Genomic DNA, 16,511 nt, shown 5'->3' on the forward strand with positions numbered 1-16,511 from the left:
TGTCTATTAACCTAATCTTTGCCTTAACTCCAAGACTAAACCTACAGGAGACCTCACGCCTGATTGTAACTTCAAACAGAGATGATTTTTTATTTTTTGTGATTAATGATTTACGAAGATACAGTTAGATTCTAGCTCATTGTACTGCTACAACCATGGCTACAACCGTGACTAGACTTCCCTGCAGATTTTCAAATGACTTCTGTTTGTAGCTTTGAGGACAGGATTTCACTCAGTATCAGTTCACGCAAGGACAGTAAAAACTTCTACTTGACTCAAAATGACCATCATACTGGAAAATATGAACGACTAAAGAGTGTTAAAATATATATTGACATTTAGATTGACAAAAGACTCGGGTAACTTAATTCTCTATATATTCCCATGGGACAAACGTTACCAAGCGCTCCGCACGTGAGGCTTGTTTCAAAGGAAACCTGTTAGCTCGCTAACAGATAGCCCTGAGACGACTGACTCTCACGGAGCTCACTGACACGTGTGCTGTTACATCCTGCAAAGCCACGCCCATCCAGGTGGAATACCGTGTTTTTAGGGAGTCCCTTGGCTTTTCAGCATGGTAGCTTTTGCTAATTAACGCTCAACACAACGTATAGCTGATAGGAATGCTAATGGTTTTCAGGAATTTGGACATAAAAAAAGCAATTGGCAAATTAAAAATGATACCTGATGATGTAAGAGGTCATTTTTAAAACCAAATTTAATGAGAATCCATCTAATTGTAAAAACATCTCAGCCACAACAACAATTGTCGACGTCATTGTGGCGCTAGAGGAATGTAAAGACATCATCAAAGTCGTAAAGATTAACTTAAGGATCATAAATGCCCGACAGAATTTCATAGCAATTCATCCACTAGTTATTCAGTCAGGGGAAAATGGACGGACAGGCAGGCCAACATTTCAATAAAATAATCAAGATCGGAAGAGTGAGGTTGTAAAGATCTCTTTCAGGACTATAAAACGTAGAAGTTCCAATGAGAATGAGCAACTCCAGATACAGACTGTGTTTCACTGAGATCATACTAGACCATATTTTTCTTTTAGATGATTAGTTTGTCAAATTGAGCAATCATACACATTAGCCTTGACTTGCTAAAAGACACAGCTACTCCCTGAACCTTGATTTAATTGCTGTTTATCACATGATTAACACCTCAACCTCAACATCTGTTCATTTTTGTGATCACGTTTTAAGAACCTGAAACCACACACTACATTTATCTACAAAATCACCTACAACATTCATTACTTTCAGAAATACCTTCAAGAAATACGTTTCTAATTCTCGCACTGTCACTCATTTACACAGATAAAGTGTGGGCTCTTTGTCTTTAGGCGCAGGGTTTCCTCCTGTTTAGATTCAGATTAATGATTGAGCCTTTTGGGAGAGTTTATCTGGAGTACCTGCGTAATGTCCGGCATTTACTCAGGGATGCGTTGCCTCGACTGTTTGATGAATGTTTACTATCTCCTCACGCACGCACACACACACAGACATTCACTAAAACATGCACACACTCTCACACAGGAGTCCATTCTCTCTCTCGGCTCTTTTCCGAGACGCTGGTTAGGCATAGCAATGAGATATCGGGCCAGCGGAAGTAAGAAAGAGGCACATTCATCACCGGCCTCGAGTATCACTTTGCACACACACATACACACACATTTTGTCTAGCGAGCTTTGCCTCATGCATTGCAAATGAATCAGTCACTCAGTAACATTTTTCAATATTCTATTCATATGTTATCGTCTTGGGACAGTGCAGATACAGTGTGTGTGGGGTGGGTTTGTGTGTGTAAAACTGTATAAGCAATGAAAACAAGTCGAAGTTAACCGTCTTATTTAGATTAAATCGGTAAAAAGTGAGGCTGCCATGAACAGCCAGTTAGTTTAGCCTAGCATAGAAAATAGAAACAGACAAGCAGTCTGGCTCCTTTCAAATAATCTACCAAGAAAGTTTAAGGCAACCAGCAGAGACTCCAGGAAGTTGGTCGCAGCCAGGAAATAGTTCAGCACAAAGCACACCGTGAAACAACCGAGCACAGCTAAACTTCACAACCAAGGCAATGCTTAGGTCACATGACAAGCTAGCTATACCATTAGCGAGTTAATCTGCTAGCATGTTTACTGTCATTTGAGCATAATTTGTTTTTTTTATCAAGTGTATTATGCAGTTTAACATCTTCTATAGTACACGTAGACAAGCTAGCAGGGCTACCAAAAGCTAGCCACTGACACCCACAGCTAAGCGACCCTCACCTTGCTTCACATTGTTCACTTGCTGCAGTTGTTGCTACGGTAACTTCCTGGAGCTTTGTTTCTTAGAGAGAGGTTGATTCTCTTACCTGTCAACAGAGCCAGGCTAGGTTTTTCCCTGTGTTTTAGTTTAAGCTAAGCTAACAGCTGTTCATAGTAGCATGGCTTTTAGCATACAATGGTAACAGTCTTCTTATCTAAGGTACAAAATCAAATTGGTGTGTTGCCAAAAATGTTGAACTATCCCTTTGACACATATTTCTACAACAAGATGAAGTGGGCCAGCTAAAAATATATATAAGGCACCAGAACAAAATACCCCTTAATAGCTTGTATGGCGAGCTATTGTTGAGTTCCTTAACCAGAAATGTTTTCCTGAGAGACTCTCGGTGGAATTAAAATAGAGCTTAACTTAGCCCAGTTAGGACTTTAGTGTGGAAATCAGGCTAATGGATGTGTAAGGAGGCCTGTCTTTGTGTCGCCCTCTAACTCTGAGTGAGACTAAAATACATACTGAAGCCTACAGATTGAGTGCAATCTGATATCCTCTGTATGTATGAGGGGATTAGTTTAATGCATTTAATCTCTACTGCTTTATAGATTCATCTAAAGATTTTTTTCCTCCAACAATTCATTTATTTTTCAGTATCTTACTCATTCCATCTGTCACTCTCTTTCTCATATATACTTTTATCTCTGCCAATCATCCTCGAGGCTTCTCCTTCCCTTTCCTTCCTTTCCTTTCCTTCCTCTCTTGATCTTAAACTAATCTCCTTTCCTTTAAGGTAGAGCTGCCAATCCTAGTAGAAGTCAAAGAAAACATAATTCTATTTATACCTTCTTGAATTATATTGTTCAAGGGGAAGATGCTTGACAACATTTTTCCTGCTTCCATTCATGCCAATAAAGCTCTGTTTGATTTGATTTAGGAGAGACAGAGGGAGAAGGCGGTGCAGGGAGAGAAGAGAGATCCTCACTAGTCAGTTCTGACAAGGCTCTGCAGACTCAGTGGTCCATGTCGGACTGAAGTGTCAACTCCGCTTTTACGTCCAAGCGTATCGTTAGGAAGACGTCGTTTGTTGCAGTCAGTCATCGCTGTCTGTTTAAAAGTGAATGTGCACAGCCGGGCATTTGCACACATCAGCTTTTTCTCTGTTTCCAGACCAAAAAAAACCCCCGGCATTTTTAAGACATGAGTGTTGTTAAATTTCTGTTAGACGCTGGCCTCATTTCCATCCTGACTGACAGAAGAAGCTGATTCTATGACGGGGATGACAGGCGAGAGCTCGAGTCAGGAATCCGTTTTAAAACCAGAGGTTGCATCACAAACTGAACTCAAGCAGCAGCAGCGGTGGTGTGAAACTGTCTGACACACTGTGTGAATTATTTCCCCATCTTTAATGCTAAAATCAGAGCAGATTCAAACGTAAGAGCAGATGCTGATGTAACCGTTGTATCACAGCCAATGGGGAAGGAGATTCCTGCATCATTCAGACAAATCAAGGCGGATGTGATGGATAACGCTGCTCACTCGGGCACTGTGCAATGCAATAGCACCACCTGTTGGTGGAGATCTACTCAGTAAGGGGAACTCGATCTATACGTCTTTGAATCAAACCAACAGAGCAGTTTCTTTTAGTTGCTGTCAGGTTATTGAACGTGTACAACTACCTGCTGGGGGGATAGAAAAGACACTTAAATAATCAATATAAACACCAAACACTTTACATCCTTTGGATTTGAATGTAGAGTTGGATATTAGCATTCATGCTGTAACAGTGTGTTTGACAGTATAAACAGCACTTCTTCTATCCTATTACTTCTAATATAGAATGATTTAGATATCTTTATTGCTGTCTGCCATATTTATTCTAAAGTTTTATGATGTGTTGTGTTCCTGTGAGAGTCTCTTCTGTATTTGGACTTTTAAATTCTATTTCTCACGTCAAAACAAGTGTGCTCTACTTCAGCGCTACCCACATGGACTCCCACAAGGATGTTGCAAATACATTTGAGGGGTCGCTAGATAATTAACAAAATAGGACAAAATAAAGGAAGAAAACATCTGAATGAGGGATACTGTTAAGTAGGTTATCCTGTAGTGTGGAATCAGCTTTGGTATTTTGGTCCATAACAGAAGTTTATGATAAAGAATGTTTAAAAAGATATCTGAAATTGAAAGTTGCACAGTGTTTAAAACAAAGGCGCAAAAAATATTGACTAAGCAGTGTGAAAAAATTCAAAGTATAGAGACAATGTGTAAAATAATAATCCGAAGATTTGTGTGTGTTTTAATAAAAAAGAGACTTTAGGTCGATGTAATCTTTCATGGGATGGGAGTCATGGTGGTCCAAGAAGTTTATTAATGCTGCTAATAATTGGGGGGGGGGGGGTTTCAATTTTTCTTGTTAATTACTGAATTCTTTTGTTGACTATCTAGAAGAGAAAAGCAACACGGGTTCCTCTTAGGGGTTCATAAGCCAAAATGGTTGCACTGCTCTATTAGACGTCCTTATAGCCACCAGGATCGCAATCAGTCACAGTTGTCATTTAATTGTTCTGTTGGACCCTCCATATTTGATTCTTTTTTTTACCTGGATGTTCTCTACATTGTGTTTTAAAAAGTGTGATCCTCTCTTTGGTGAAACAACCCAGAAAACAAGTACACAGTTCTATCGGTCCATCCATTTTCTATACCGTTTATCCTGTTCAGGGTCACAGGTGCTGGAGCCAATCCCAGCTGTCATTGGACGAGAGGCGGGGTACACCCTGGACTGATCGCCAGTCAATCACAGGGCTGACACACATAGAGACAGACAACAATTCAAGCTCACTATCTCACACCTATGGGCAATTTTAGAGTCACCAATGAACCTAACGAGCATGTCTTTGGACTGTGGGTGGAAGCTGGAGTACCCGGAGGGAACCCAACAACCCCCTACGTCCAAACTGGTATTGGAACCAGGAACCTTCTAGCCACCGTGCAACCCATGGACACAGTTATTTCTGTAAAATCTATATTTCCTGAAGCATAAAACAGATGCAAAACAACACAGACCTCCCTGTTTCCTAGCAATCATATACCCACATATACCTCACACAAGCATGCACTGGTGTAGAGGCAAAGAATTTAATGTAAAACATCTCTTAAGCTCTTGCAGAATTTGTTTTAATCCAATTTCTTCTTGTGTCCCCATCTCCCTTTGCCTCTCGTCCATCTTCCCCTTCTCCTTCCCACATCTCTCTCTCTTTCTTTTTTCGCCCTCCAGATTTAATAAAATTCAGAACACGAAGAACACCATGAAGAAGGACGGCATCAGCTCCCTGACCTACAGAGTGGTGCAGGTCAAGAGGTACCCGCTGTACACAAATATCTCTGTGGAGATCGGCAAACCACCGCCCCGGCCTTTCAAGGGCTAGAGACAGACAGAGAGGAGGATGAGGGTGTTTGACGGACGTTGACTGGAGGGAAAAGATGTGAAGAAGAGAGCTTATAAGAGGAAACACATATCCTTTACATGGAAAGACTGGAGAGACGCGGGAGTGTAAGAGAAAGGGAAAAAGTCACAAGCACATCATGGTTTTACCCCCCTTTCTTCTTTTTTAAGATTTCATCTTTTTATTTCTGTAACCAGGACTCAGGCTCTTCCTCCTTCAGCTTTTTCAAGCAGCCAATGGCTTCACACCTCCAACCAATCAGTGACTTCAGACTTAAAGAGTGAGGACCAAAGCTGGAATATCAGTGACTGACTGAAGGTCGGCGTCAAACCACCTGGAAGCTGGAACTTGGAGTCTTTCCATCAACAATGTCTCGTTCACTGGAGGGCGTCCAACGGCATATCGACGGAGGATACTGACAGGGACTATGTGCTGGGAGATCAGAGACGAGACAATAACATCGTTGGGAAGCTTTGGATAGTTTTCATGGCCTGTTCTTGAAAACATTGAGTGGGATTTCTTTTAATATTTGACTAGAAACAACATGGAAAATGTGTCTTTTTACATGGATACAAAGACAAGAAACAGACGGATACAGGATGTGGAACATGCCTGTTCGGAAAATAACAAACCTGGAGGACAACACCGTTACTCTCCAAGCATTTACAGACATGTTCAAGATAACAGGGATTCCCATTTTAGAGATGGTAACATGCAGTGACGGCCCATGGAAATGTATCTAATGGATCGCATATCAAAGAGCTCAGCTGACTCTTATCCCGACAAATGATGCTAACAGACGATTGGACATTGACGTCTTTGTCAGGGAGTCTCCTGTTCGGATCTACTTACTCAATCAAATCCTCCGGTATCAATTAATGAATGTGTATTGTGCCTGCATCGACCGCAGAAGACTCAGAACAGTGCTGGGACACGCTGATAAAACATGTTCGTCGTGAGAGCCCTCTTTTGGTTCTCTTTTTTTATATATATGAACTTAAACTTTGGAAACAGACTCAGCGGAGCGACGGGAAAGTTTGGCAACAAAATTAAACATATGGAAGATATGAAAGTTTGCTCCTGTGCTGAATGCAGTGAGGTGGAAGTATCTCGGGAATGCATTTGGGATCATATCGAGGGACTGAAGACAGTAAGGCAGATTCAAACTGACATGATTTTACCCCCATGTGGCTCAAATTGGATATTATTGTTTCTGGAAACGTTTCTTTTGATTCACTTTAAGAAGGTTGATTTTGGTAACTTGAGCTTTATTGCTACTTTTTGTATGTACAAGCGGCAAATCGCTTGAGATACATCATTATCCCTTAAGATGCAAATGTAATCTACAGTAGAATAAATATTTTCATTAGAAAATTGGACATTTACCGTATTTTTTGGACATAGAGCTCCGGAAAAAAATAAGAGACCACTACAAATGTACATGTCATGGTCAGCCCAATGCAGATGTGAACCACATTGAAAACCTCCTGAATGTGATCAAGAGAAAGATAGATGGTCACAAGAACATCAAATAAACCATAGCTGCTTGAATTTTTTGACCTAACGTCACCCAACAGCAATGTAAAAGACTGGTGGACAGCATGCATGAAAGCTGTAATTAAAAACCAGCTTATTCCACCTAATGTTGATTTCTGAACTCTTCCTAAGTTAAAACATTAGTATTCTGTTGTTTAAAAATGAACATCAACTCGTTTTCTTTGCATTATTCGAGGTCTTTTTTTGCATCTTTTGGTTTTCTTAAAGTGGTAATCTTGAAGATCTCACTTCTGTTCTCTTTGGCGGCAACTATGGCGATAAACGGTAATTGCAGGAGCACACTTCCCAGATGTCCAGACAGTGTTGCATGTGTGACATCCGCGGTTGGCTCCGGTTGTAGCTCTTGACTTTCCTCGCTGACGGTCGCTTTCCTTTTTAGACTGTTTGCCTTCATCTGAGCGTCAAATTTGTTTCTTTTTCTTTGGATTTTCCCCCTTCTTGAAGTTGTATCACTTAGCTCCGCCTACCCTCTCTGGCAGACCAACCACTGCTGGGTGATAGAAAACGGTCACTAACTGGGCTGCAAAGGCTTTCATCAGTGGGCCATAGGCTCAATCACCATTGTGTTACCTCATTCTGCGATAGATAGTGACTTAACAGACATTTATTTACGTGAAAATCTTGGAGATTATTACTTTAACCAGCTGCCATTTTCTGCAAATAAAAGACCTTAATGAGAATCATTTATTTGGACGTAGGAGAAATGTTGTCGACAATAACATAAAACAATAGAACCAGAGAAAAACATATTATTGTAGTGGTCCCTTAACTTTTTCCAGAGCTGTATGTGGGGAACAAAAGGGTTAAACATCAAACATGAGCGGTCTGATGTTTTACAGGAAGAACCATTGTCGATATGAAAGCTTTTATAACTTCATCACCGGCTCCACAGACAAGACGAGGCAATTTTTGAGGTCATTTTTTAGCCGACAATGTACCTTGAATTCAGCGTATCACATTTAATTTAAACTCGACTGATTATGATGCTATGCCATTTTCTCTCTCTGCTATCTTTTTCTTTCCATCTTAGACGAATCATATCCGGAAAGAGGAAATTATATGCTGATAGTCCTCTGTTGAAATTGGGAATTTTAAGGCCGTTGAGTTTGACTGACGTCTCTGTTGCCGCTTCAGATTTTATCCCCATCAGCTGTCAGGTCTGTACTGGAATCATTAAACACATACTCAGATTTCATAAATGATAGCTGTCAAATAGTCAGAGTTCCTTTTTTTATTGAAATTTTACAACTTTTTTTTGTCTCATATGAGTTTCATAACTTTCCCTGTGTGAAAAACGGACAAACAAAATCGCCTTCGACTGTTTTTATGCTTTGATATGTCATCACTCTCCTTCCTTTGTTTTTATTTGTCCTTGTTGTACTGTTGATGCTGTTACTGTCGACGCCTAAACACCAAACTGATGCCTTCAGATATTTTCTCTAAGAAGCGACTGGAAAGGTTATTTTTCATTCAAAGTACATGTTTGGGTCAAAACATACATGGAGGAAGATGTTTGAAGATACACACATATGAGCATATTTTTAAGTAAAACCTACACAACCTGTCTTTTCAATTTCAAACAGACAGATGCTTTTGTGTGCGATCCTGTAACTGTCCATATCCTGCATCACTCAGAAAAACGGGGGGCTTTTATTTTGGTAAAAATAGTGCATTGTTTGCTTCCTCTTTGGACAGCCTTGAGGCAAAAATGTTCCCATCTGTTTGGCTCTCCGTTATCTTCGCCTGAAGCCTGTTGGAAGGAACGATCGCTCCTCTCCTTAACACACACACACACACACGCACACGGGCATTCACGCTGTCTTCCCTCTTTTTTCTTTGCATTATCTCCTCTTTCATTGCCTCTTCTTTCTTACTCTGCCAGTCCACGCTGTGTGTGTCAATGGCGCTCTGTTGTGCTTTGTGCTGGGCCCACTTCAGGCACAGCTGTGTCTCACAAGAGCTCTTCTTCATTCAATAGATATCGACAGGGCGTCTCTTTGTGTCCCTGAATCTGTGCCACTTTACTGTATCTTTATTTTTCTTTGTACTCACCCCCTCTACACGTCCCCCATCTGTCTCCCCCCTTTCCTCCTTCTCTTCCTCGCTTTATCCCACTCCCCTTTTCAGAAATCTCCTGGTGAGTTTCAGTGTCCTCAATGGGCAGACTACATGTGGGGAAATCGATACAATCCCCTCTCTGTACTGTTTACAGCTCACCCTGTGCAATATCACACAACTGTTTACTTCCACCTCACATCCTGCTTTAAAGTCATTGTTTTCAGGTGGGATACAAGGTAATAGTATTTTTTAAAGGTGTGTTCAGATCAGTTTGTAATGCAGTCATGCTTTTTTCATTTCATTGAGATCCATATAAGCAGTATACAGAATAAAAACAGCTTTGAATTATCATCTTGCAGTATTAAAGGGGCGCTCCAGAGATTATGTGTTTTACCTCCATCAAGTTGGGTGACTTTTGAGGGACGGATTAACAAAAAGTAGATGCTGAAATATTCTGATTTATAGTCCCCTAGCATGAGTTAAGATCCAAAAGACACTGGGTACTACATTTCCCATAAGGCACCTGAATAGGGCCTTCCACAGAGCTGTGAAGTTGAAGAATTAATTTAGGAGCCCCTGGTTGCAGAAGTTAAAGTCTGAGTAATTTTTTTCTACAGCTTCAAATAAAATATTAATAACAGCAACAGAAAATATCAGTCTATGATGCAAAGTTTTGTTCTTTGAAATATTGGTGAAAAAGTAAACTACAGAAATCATTCAATCACAGAACTTAAAAAATAAACATTGAATCTGGATAATTTCTGAAGCATTTTGCATTAGGCTTCAGCTCTGAAGGAGTTCTTCTCTAAGCAACAGCGGCTGAGGCTCATGGGTAATTCAGTTTTAAGAAACTTGTAACTGGTTTACATAACATAGACCTGCAGTATTGTTACATACATTATTCAGGAGAGTCCTGTGATACTATATCAAGTAACACTGAGGAATTATTTCCATTTAGAAAGAAGTTTCAAATGGAAATACACATATCTGTTCGGCCCTCCCTTCCTCACTTCCCCACTTTAATCCCCACACCTCCATTTATAAAGCAAGCTTTCTGTTACAGATCTAAGTCCTATAAGCTCCACAGCCACTGAAGACATTATACAGCTCTTTTCACTGGGGGAGTCACACTCTTCATGACGAGTGACCGTAACTCCATGCTTGAAATGCTCAAGAGCTGCTTTAAAATTCTATCTTCATCAAGGCTACTCCGACCAATTACAGGCAACCCTTCATGAAGTCAGTTCCATGATGAAAGAAAATGCTGAGACAGTTTTTGAGAAAATGAAGGATATAGCAAGAGAGGCCTGGCCCCAGTGTGTATAAACAGTAACATGGGATGCAGATGTAAAGATGAGCAACAGAAACTACAGCAGAAAATAGTATTTGAAACGTTTCTTCTACTCCTGAATAAGATCAACCGTGAGGAGTGCTTGATATTTCTTTAAGGACTTTTGACTTTTGAAGCTGTTCCAGTTGTCGAGCGCACCTCAGGTGGTAAAGTAGTGGAGACGGTTTTTCAAATACATTTTCTGCTCGTCTGCTGCAGAGCGCAGACAGGACTTAGAGGCCTGTGGGCATTTTTAAACATTTACTGTATCTCTAGCTATGGTTTTTTGTACATTGAATGTTGAAAATGTTATATCTTATATAGAATGCATTATGTCATATCAAACCTACTTTTTCTATACAATCAATAAATCTGATGGTTAAAGATTATGTGATGGTGGTGTCAGTTGCTTTCTGTATGTGTGGCATGATAACAAACATGTAACTGTTGTTTCTGTTTAGCCCAGGTGAGTTGGTGGTCTAAAATTGAAAACCACTTTGTGGATTACAGCTTGCATGAATTCGGCAGGCTTTCATTTTCTCTTTTCTCTTCTGCCCTTCCTGACACCCTCCCTTCAGTACAAACAAATCTTTAAAGCTTCAAAGTAAAGCTACTTTCCAATCTCACTACCTGGTTCCAGACTTTCAGCAGAAAAGCTCTGCAAGGAAATCAGGGTGGCATCATCACAGAGATGAATTGGTTAAAAAAAACAGCACATAGTTCAAATAAAGTGGCAAAAATGATGCAACAAAGCAAGAGATTTGAACGGTCATGAAAAGGTGTTTTTATTTTGGAGATATTTTACACAATCTTTTAAAAGGGCAGCTTGACACACTAAATTATTTCTTCCCTTTTATTTAAGGCAGTAAATCAAAACACCAAGTAAAGGAATAGTTTGTCATCTGTATTCTTTTTTGCAGCGAGTAAGACAAGAAGATTGACACCCCTCTCATGTCTGTACAGTACATTTTAGGTTACAGCCATGCAGCTAGCTAACCTAGCTTAGCGTATAGACAGGAAATGGGGAAACAGCTAGCCTGGCTCTGTCTACAGATAACAAAATCTACATACAACATCCCCGAAGCTCACTTTCTGATGTTATACCCATCATGTTTGTTTAATCCTGTAAAAACGGAAGTGCTGAAGGTTAGTTAGCTAAGACTTAAGCCAGTAGCTAATAGAGATATACAGCAAATAAAGCCCAATAAAACATCACAGAACAGCAGTTTAAATATAGAGGTTAAACAGATAAGACACAAGTGTTTTATAAGTGAGCTTTGGAGCTGATTGTTTGATAGCTTTGGTTAAGCTAGGCTAGCGGTTTCCCCGTTTCCAGTCTGTATGCTAACCTAAGCTAACCGGCTGATTGCTGTAGTTTCATATTTAGAGCATGAGACTGGTATCAAACTTGTCATAGGAAAATGCTGATAAGCATTTCTCCCAAAATGGCTCTTGTTTCTCTCTGTGTTTTCATGAATTAATATGACAGACATAGAGGAGCAGCTTTCAGATCTTATTTGGTCTCATTCTCACACTACTTGATTCGATTACCAGTCCTCTCAAGAAAATGTGGTAAATATAGTGAGAGAATATCTTTCAATACAGTCTCCTCCTAAAATTTGATTTAAAATGTGTCCATAACCCTGAAAGTTTAAAGTTAATCCCACATCGTGCATAAAGAAACCTCTCATGGAGAATTAAGGCAGTGAAACTTGTCAGTTTAAATCATATACTTCATACAGCAGCAGCTCAGCCCGCTCCAACACTGCACATAAACACATAACTAGATAAGATTATGTTTGGTTTTCATTCAAAGGTCCCTCATGATTAAAGTGGTAGGTAATAAAAATATCTATAGGATGATCTACTGCCTATACACATTAAATGACATGCTACATTTCATCAGGATCACTCTGAAGAAGGTAATGATAACTGTACACTTAGCCTACATAAAACATGGGAAATAACAAGGATTGCTGTCGATTAAATGCTACACATTCATTCTCGTGATAAATGAATAAAGCAGTAAATAACCGATTGTTTTTCCTGCTCTACAGTTTACAAATAATGTTCCATTTAATGAAACCTGTGTCCTCAGCTACAGTACACTCATACTTTAAGCCATAGTCTCCGACATTAGATTTCAATTAGTAAGGATATTGAACTGCAGAATTTACAGAGCAGTTACAGATTTTTTATTGCTTTGCTGAGCCGTTTCCTAGTCTAAATTACATCACAGCTGTGCAAACATTTGGGTGCTGCATCAAACCATGACAGGTCAATTACATTTTCCTGTTATTCAATAATCTCATTGGCTTTGTTATGATGCTGGTTGCCAAAGCAGCAAAAGGTCTAGAAATAAAAGAAAATACCTCCTGGGTAACTAGCTACTAGTAAAAAATAAGTAGTCTCTCTCTCTTACAAAATAAGAGAGTAGTCAAACTGAGAAACTGAGGACAGGCAGAAAAAATATCTTACACATCGCCGAATAAACCTAATACAGGCCATAGAGTGAAAAAGAAAAATGCTTTTGGGCCCCATATTGAACCTCCTTAAACCACCGTATATGCACTGTACCAAGCAGTACTTCAATGCTCGAGTCACCTGGTCATACGGTTTCTGTACTAAATATAGACTTACAGCCTGTGTGCATGGCAGGGCCACCTTTTGCTGATTTGGTACTTTTTGTTTTGCAAATTTCATAACAAAGTTGCAGAAATCAAATTGCCAAAACTCACGGACAAAGCAGTGAAGCCTGTAAAATCGACCTTGTGTGTAACATGCAGCTAAGGCCTGAAAAAGATCCAACCTTGTCCTGGAGCAAAGCAGCTGATCTGTTCTGCTTTTGGTGTTTTTTAAATTTTTTTCTTTGGTTCTTGTTCAGTTCTGCGTGCTGATTATCCATGTCTGGCTCTACCAGCTGCACAGGAGGAATCAGCATGTTCTTAGAGATGGAAGATGTATAGATGAGTCAGGGTAACAGGTGGTTCTCTGCTGACAGAGTGAATCACTTTTCCTTGGTGGATGGCTGTTCAGGCGTGCAGTTTTTCAGGCGAGAACAGGTGGCGAGACGGTTTCCCTCCCAGTAGCCGGCATCCTGGCCATCGTGACATCGACACTTGGTGCAGGAGTCGACCCAGACGGGGTCCCCTGCAGGAATCACCTGACTGCGTGATGCATTAACGTAGCAGTTAGGACCTGGAGGAAAATAAGGAACAGATGTTTAACTTAATAGTACAAATTTCTACACACACTGTCATACATGCATGTAAATGATCAAATGAATTATAACAACAATTCACAGTGCTGCATATACAATAGAGTATGTTGCATTTGTGTATTATATTTGTGTTTTATCTTCCAGTCTACCTTTATTTTTTTCTTATAGCTATTCTCAACTTACCGTCCTTGCATTCAGGGCAGCATTTCCCCGGCTGGTAGACGGGGTTGACACATGGTGGAGGGGCACAATCTGCAACGAGACAGCGGGCGATGCCGTCACTGTCACAGGTGCACTGCTCACATTCTGATGGCTGGAAAACACATACACACACGCAAATATATATACATAAATATGGTATACTCAAACAGTGCAAGACTCAACATGGATCCAAGCCCTCCTCATGCCATCTCAAAAGGGGGCGCCATTTACCTCCAATTCCCTGCTGTATACTCAAGTTTCAAACCAACATACCAGACTGAAATTCACTGGTTCAGAGTTTTGGAAGGAGGTACACAGAAAAAGGTGCATGTAGCCTTTTCCTTAGATGTTACAACACACAAGCTGAGAAAAACTGTGTCATTGATGAAAGTTTTTAGTTAAAAAATATTCCTGTGCATTGGAACACATTTGAACAATACAGTAGTTCAAACCTTCATGACACAGACCAAGAAGTTTAAACATACATCAGTATTGATCCTATACTACACACACAATCTACAAATATACTGTGGTTTATAGCTTTGCATTAAAATCTGATTAATATTAGACATTAAATCAGTATTTCCTCACCTTTCCGACCCCTTAAAATGACACAATGCAAACTTTTGGCTCCCTAATCACAGGTGTTAGCCTAGGATGTAAGTAAGCAGTTTAACTTAAAAAAAAGTTATTTTAGCATCTTTGACTTCAAGTTATTTTTACAAAATGGAGATAGTAAAAACTATATCTAGTATTAAAATAGAGAAAAGTCAGCAAAAATAGATAATAAACCTTTATTTTTTTCTTGTGACCTGGCCATGATTATGGCAAACATTGCAGCATATATTGTCTCTATAATCTGATAATCTCAAAACATGTCAGGCCTTATAATAAGTGTATCTATAGGATCGTGCAGTCCTACTCCATACTTCAAGCCACCAGTAGCCCCATCTTTGCAAGTTACCATGTGTCCCCGCTCTCTGGCTTACCTGGAAGTTCTGCCCCAGCTCGTACACCACTCCACGGTACTCACAGCCTATCTTCTCGCACCTCGGACAGCAGTCGGTTGGGTAGTGGCTGACGTGAATACACGCAGCCGGCAGAGAGGTGCACTCAGTGCGGGAACACGCGGAGCCTTCAGAGGTACATTCACACTGGGTGCAGTGATCAGAGTCCAGAAAATACCATTCCCCCACGAAGTATATGCTACCGTTGGCCTCGCAGGTGCCTTCCTGCTGCCCGGCGACTGAGAAGCCAAACCCGGCCTGTGCGCAAAGCAGAAGTGCCAAAACGGCTCTGCGTATTCTGCGCTCCAGCCCGAAAACCATGGTGATATGTATGATTCACTTTGTCAAAAATAAAAAATTAACAAGCACGTGAGTGAACTGCAACATCCACTGTAGTCCAGGTGGGTTTTGGTAGACAGAAAACCTAAATTTACATAACGTTATAGTTTGTCACATTGTTATTGCACGCAGAACCCCTTGGTGCTACCTCGGTCCCCCTTCCACAGCGGTCTGCTGGGGCTGCGCACGCTCCTACAAAGAGCCCGGAAGGGGGTGGAGGTTGGGGGCATGAAGAGGGAAAGTTGGTCACACTGCTTCTGAGTTTACACACCAGCCTCAGCTGAAGTTTGTCTGTACCTGAACCTCAGTTTACCATCTCGAAGCATTGTAGTTAAAACTTTTACAAGGGACAGGTAGGCTAATTATGTAATTATTGAAGTCTGCAATCAAATAATTTGTCTTTAGCGTTATTTCTAGCATTAAGTCAATTTACATTACGCGTTCTAATGCTTAATATATACAAAACACAGACGTAAACAGTGTTATATTGAGAGAAAACAGCCGCATTTGCTTTTCTGTAGAAACCATAGACTGTATAAATGATGTATAAACCGACCGCTGACAGTTCCAACCGATCTCGCGATAGCTCCCCTTAGCAACAGGAGTGTTTTCCTGGATACCACAGTCTCGCTAGATACAAGCAGCCAATACAGGTGAGCGTTTCTTTCTCAGAAGCAACACACTCACCGCAATTTCATAAACTTTAGCCATGTTTAACGTAAAAAGTTGTATAGTTTTTGCTTTAGTGTTTCAAATACCCTTGGCGTGTGTGAAATGTTGGGTATCAATTCCACAGGTGGTCAGTCAGCTAACTAGCTGACGTTAGCCTTGCTACAGTCAACTGCTAGTAAATTAGCTAACCTACCTACTACTTTCTAGTACTTTCTCCATTTGTAAATATTGTGGACAAAGCTGATTGAGTTGGCGTTACTGGAACCTTAGGTATAAGTATGTATTTTAGCTAAATACCTCTTTCACATGACATGCACTAGGCTACTCTATATTATTGGATAAACTGTCACTGAGGCATTTACTGTGTATTAGCTCTTCGGGGTTTAACCAATTAACCTTTTTTTTCTGAAGC

At 40.3% G+C, this 16,511-nt stretch overlaps 2 protein-coding genes across 2 annotated transcripts in view; one reads left to right on the forward strand and one right to left on the reverse strand.

Annotated features, from left to right (window-relative positions):
- b4galt2 (UDP-Gal:betaGlcNAc beta 1,4- galactosyltransferase, polypeptide 2) overlaps window positions 1-7,548 on the forward strand; it is a 169,961-nt gene extending 162,413 nt beyond the window's left edge. The window contains exon 7 of the mRNA XM_069685168.1: window positions 5,547-7,548. Within this exon, the coding sequence (XP_069541269.1) occupies window positions 5,547-5,697 (151 nt within the window). The 3' untranslated portion in view covers window positions 5,698-7,548. The remainder of the gene's footprint in view (window positions 1-5,546) is intronic.
- Window positions 7,549-11,432: 3,884 nt separating this feature from the next.
- On the reverse strand, window positions 11,433-15,582 carry LOC138611820 (von Willebrand factor C domain-containing protein 2-like). The gene is made up of 3 exons (XM_069685063.1): window positions 15,071-15,582; window positions 14,064-14,193; window positions 11,433-13,858 (listed from the first exon to the last, which is right to left on the reverse strand). Exons 1-3 carry the CDS (start codon window positions 15,407-15,409, stop codon window positions 13,668-13,670), a joined length of 660 nt encoding a protein of 219 aa, XP_069541164.1. The 5' UTR covers window positions 15,410-15,582; the 3' UTR covers window positions 11,433-13,667.
- Window positions 15,583-16,511: the final 929 nt, after the last annotated feature.

Source organism: Semicossyphus pulcher, unplaced genomic scaffold (genome assembly GCF_022749685.1).
Source record: "Semicossyphus pulcher isolate SPU_LCO1_2020_fin unplaced genomic scaffold, fSemPul1.0.p SCAF_7, whole genome shotgun sequence".
NCBI classification, from domain to species: Eukaryota; Metazoa; Chordata; class Actinopteri; order Labriformes; family Labridae; genus Semicossyphus; species Semicossyphus pulcher.

Coding starts and splice junctions, on each gene's coding strand:
- LOC138611820 (XM_069685063.1), bottom strand. CDS start 15,409: ATGGTTTTCGGGCTGGAGCGCAGAATACGCAGAGCCGTTTTGGCACTT. Junction 14,194..15,070: donor AGCTGGGGCAGAACTTCCAG/GTAAGCCAGAGA, acceptor TGTGTTTTCCAG/CCATCAGAATGTGAGCAGTG. Junction 13,859..14,063: donor CTGCCCTGAATGCAAGGACG/GTAAGTTGAGAA, acceptor ATTTTCCTCCAG/GTCCTAACTGCTACGTTAAT.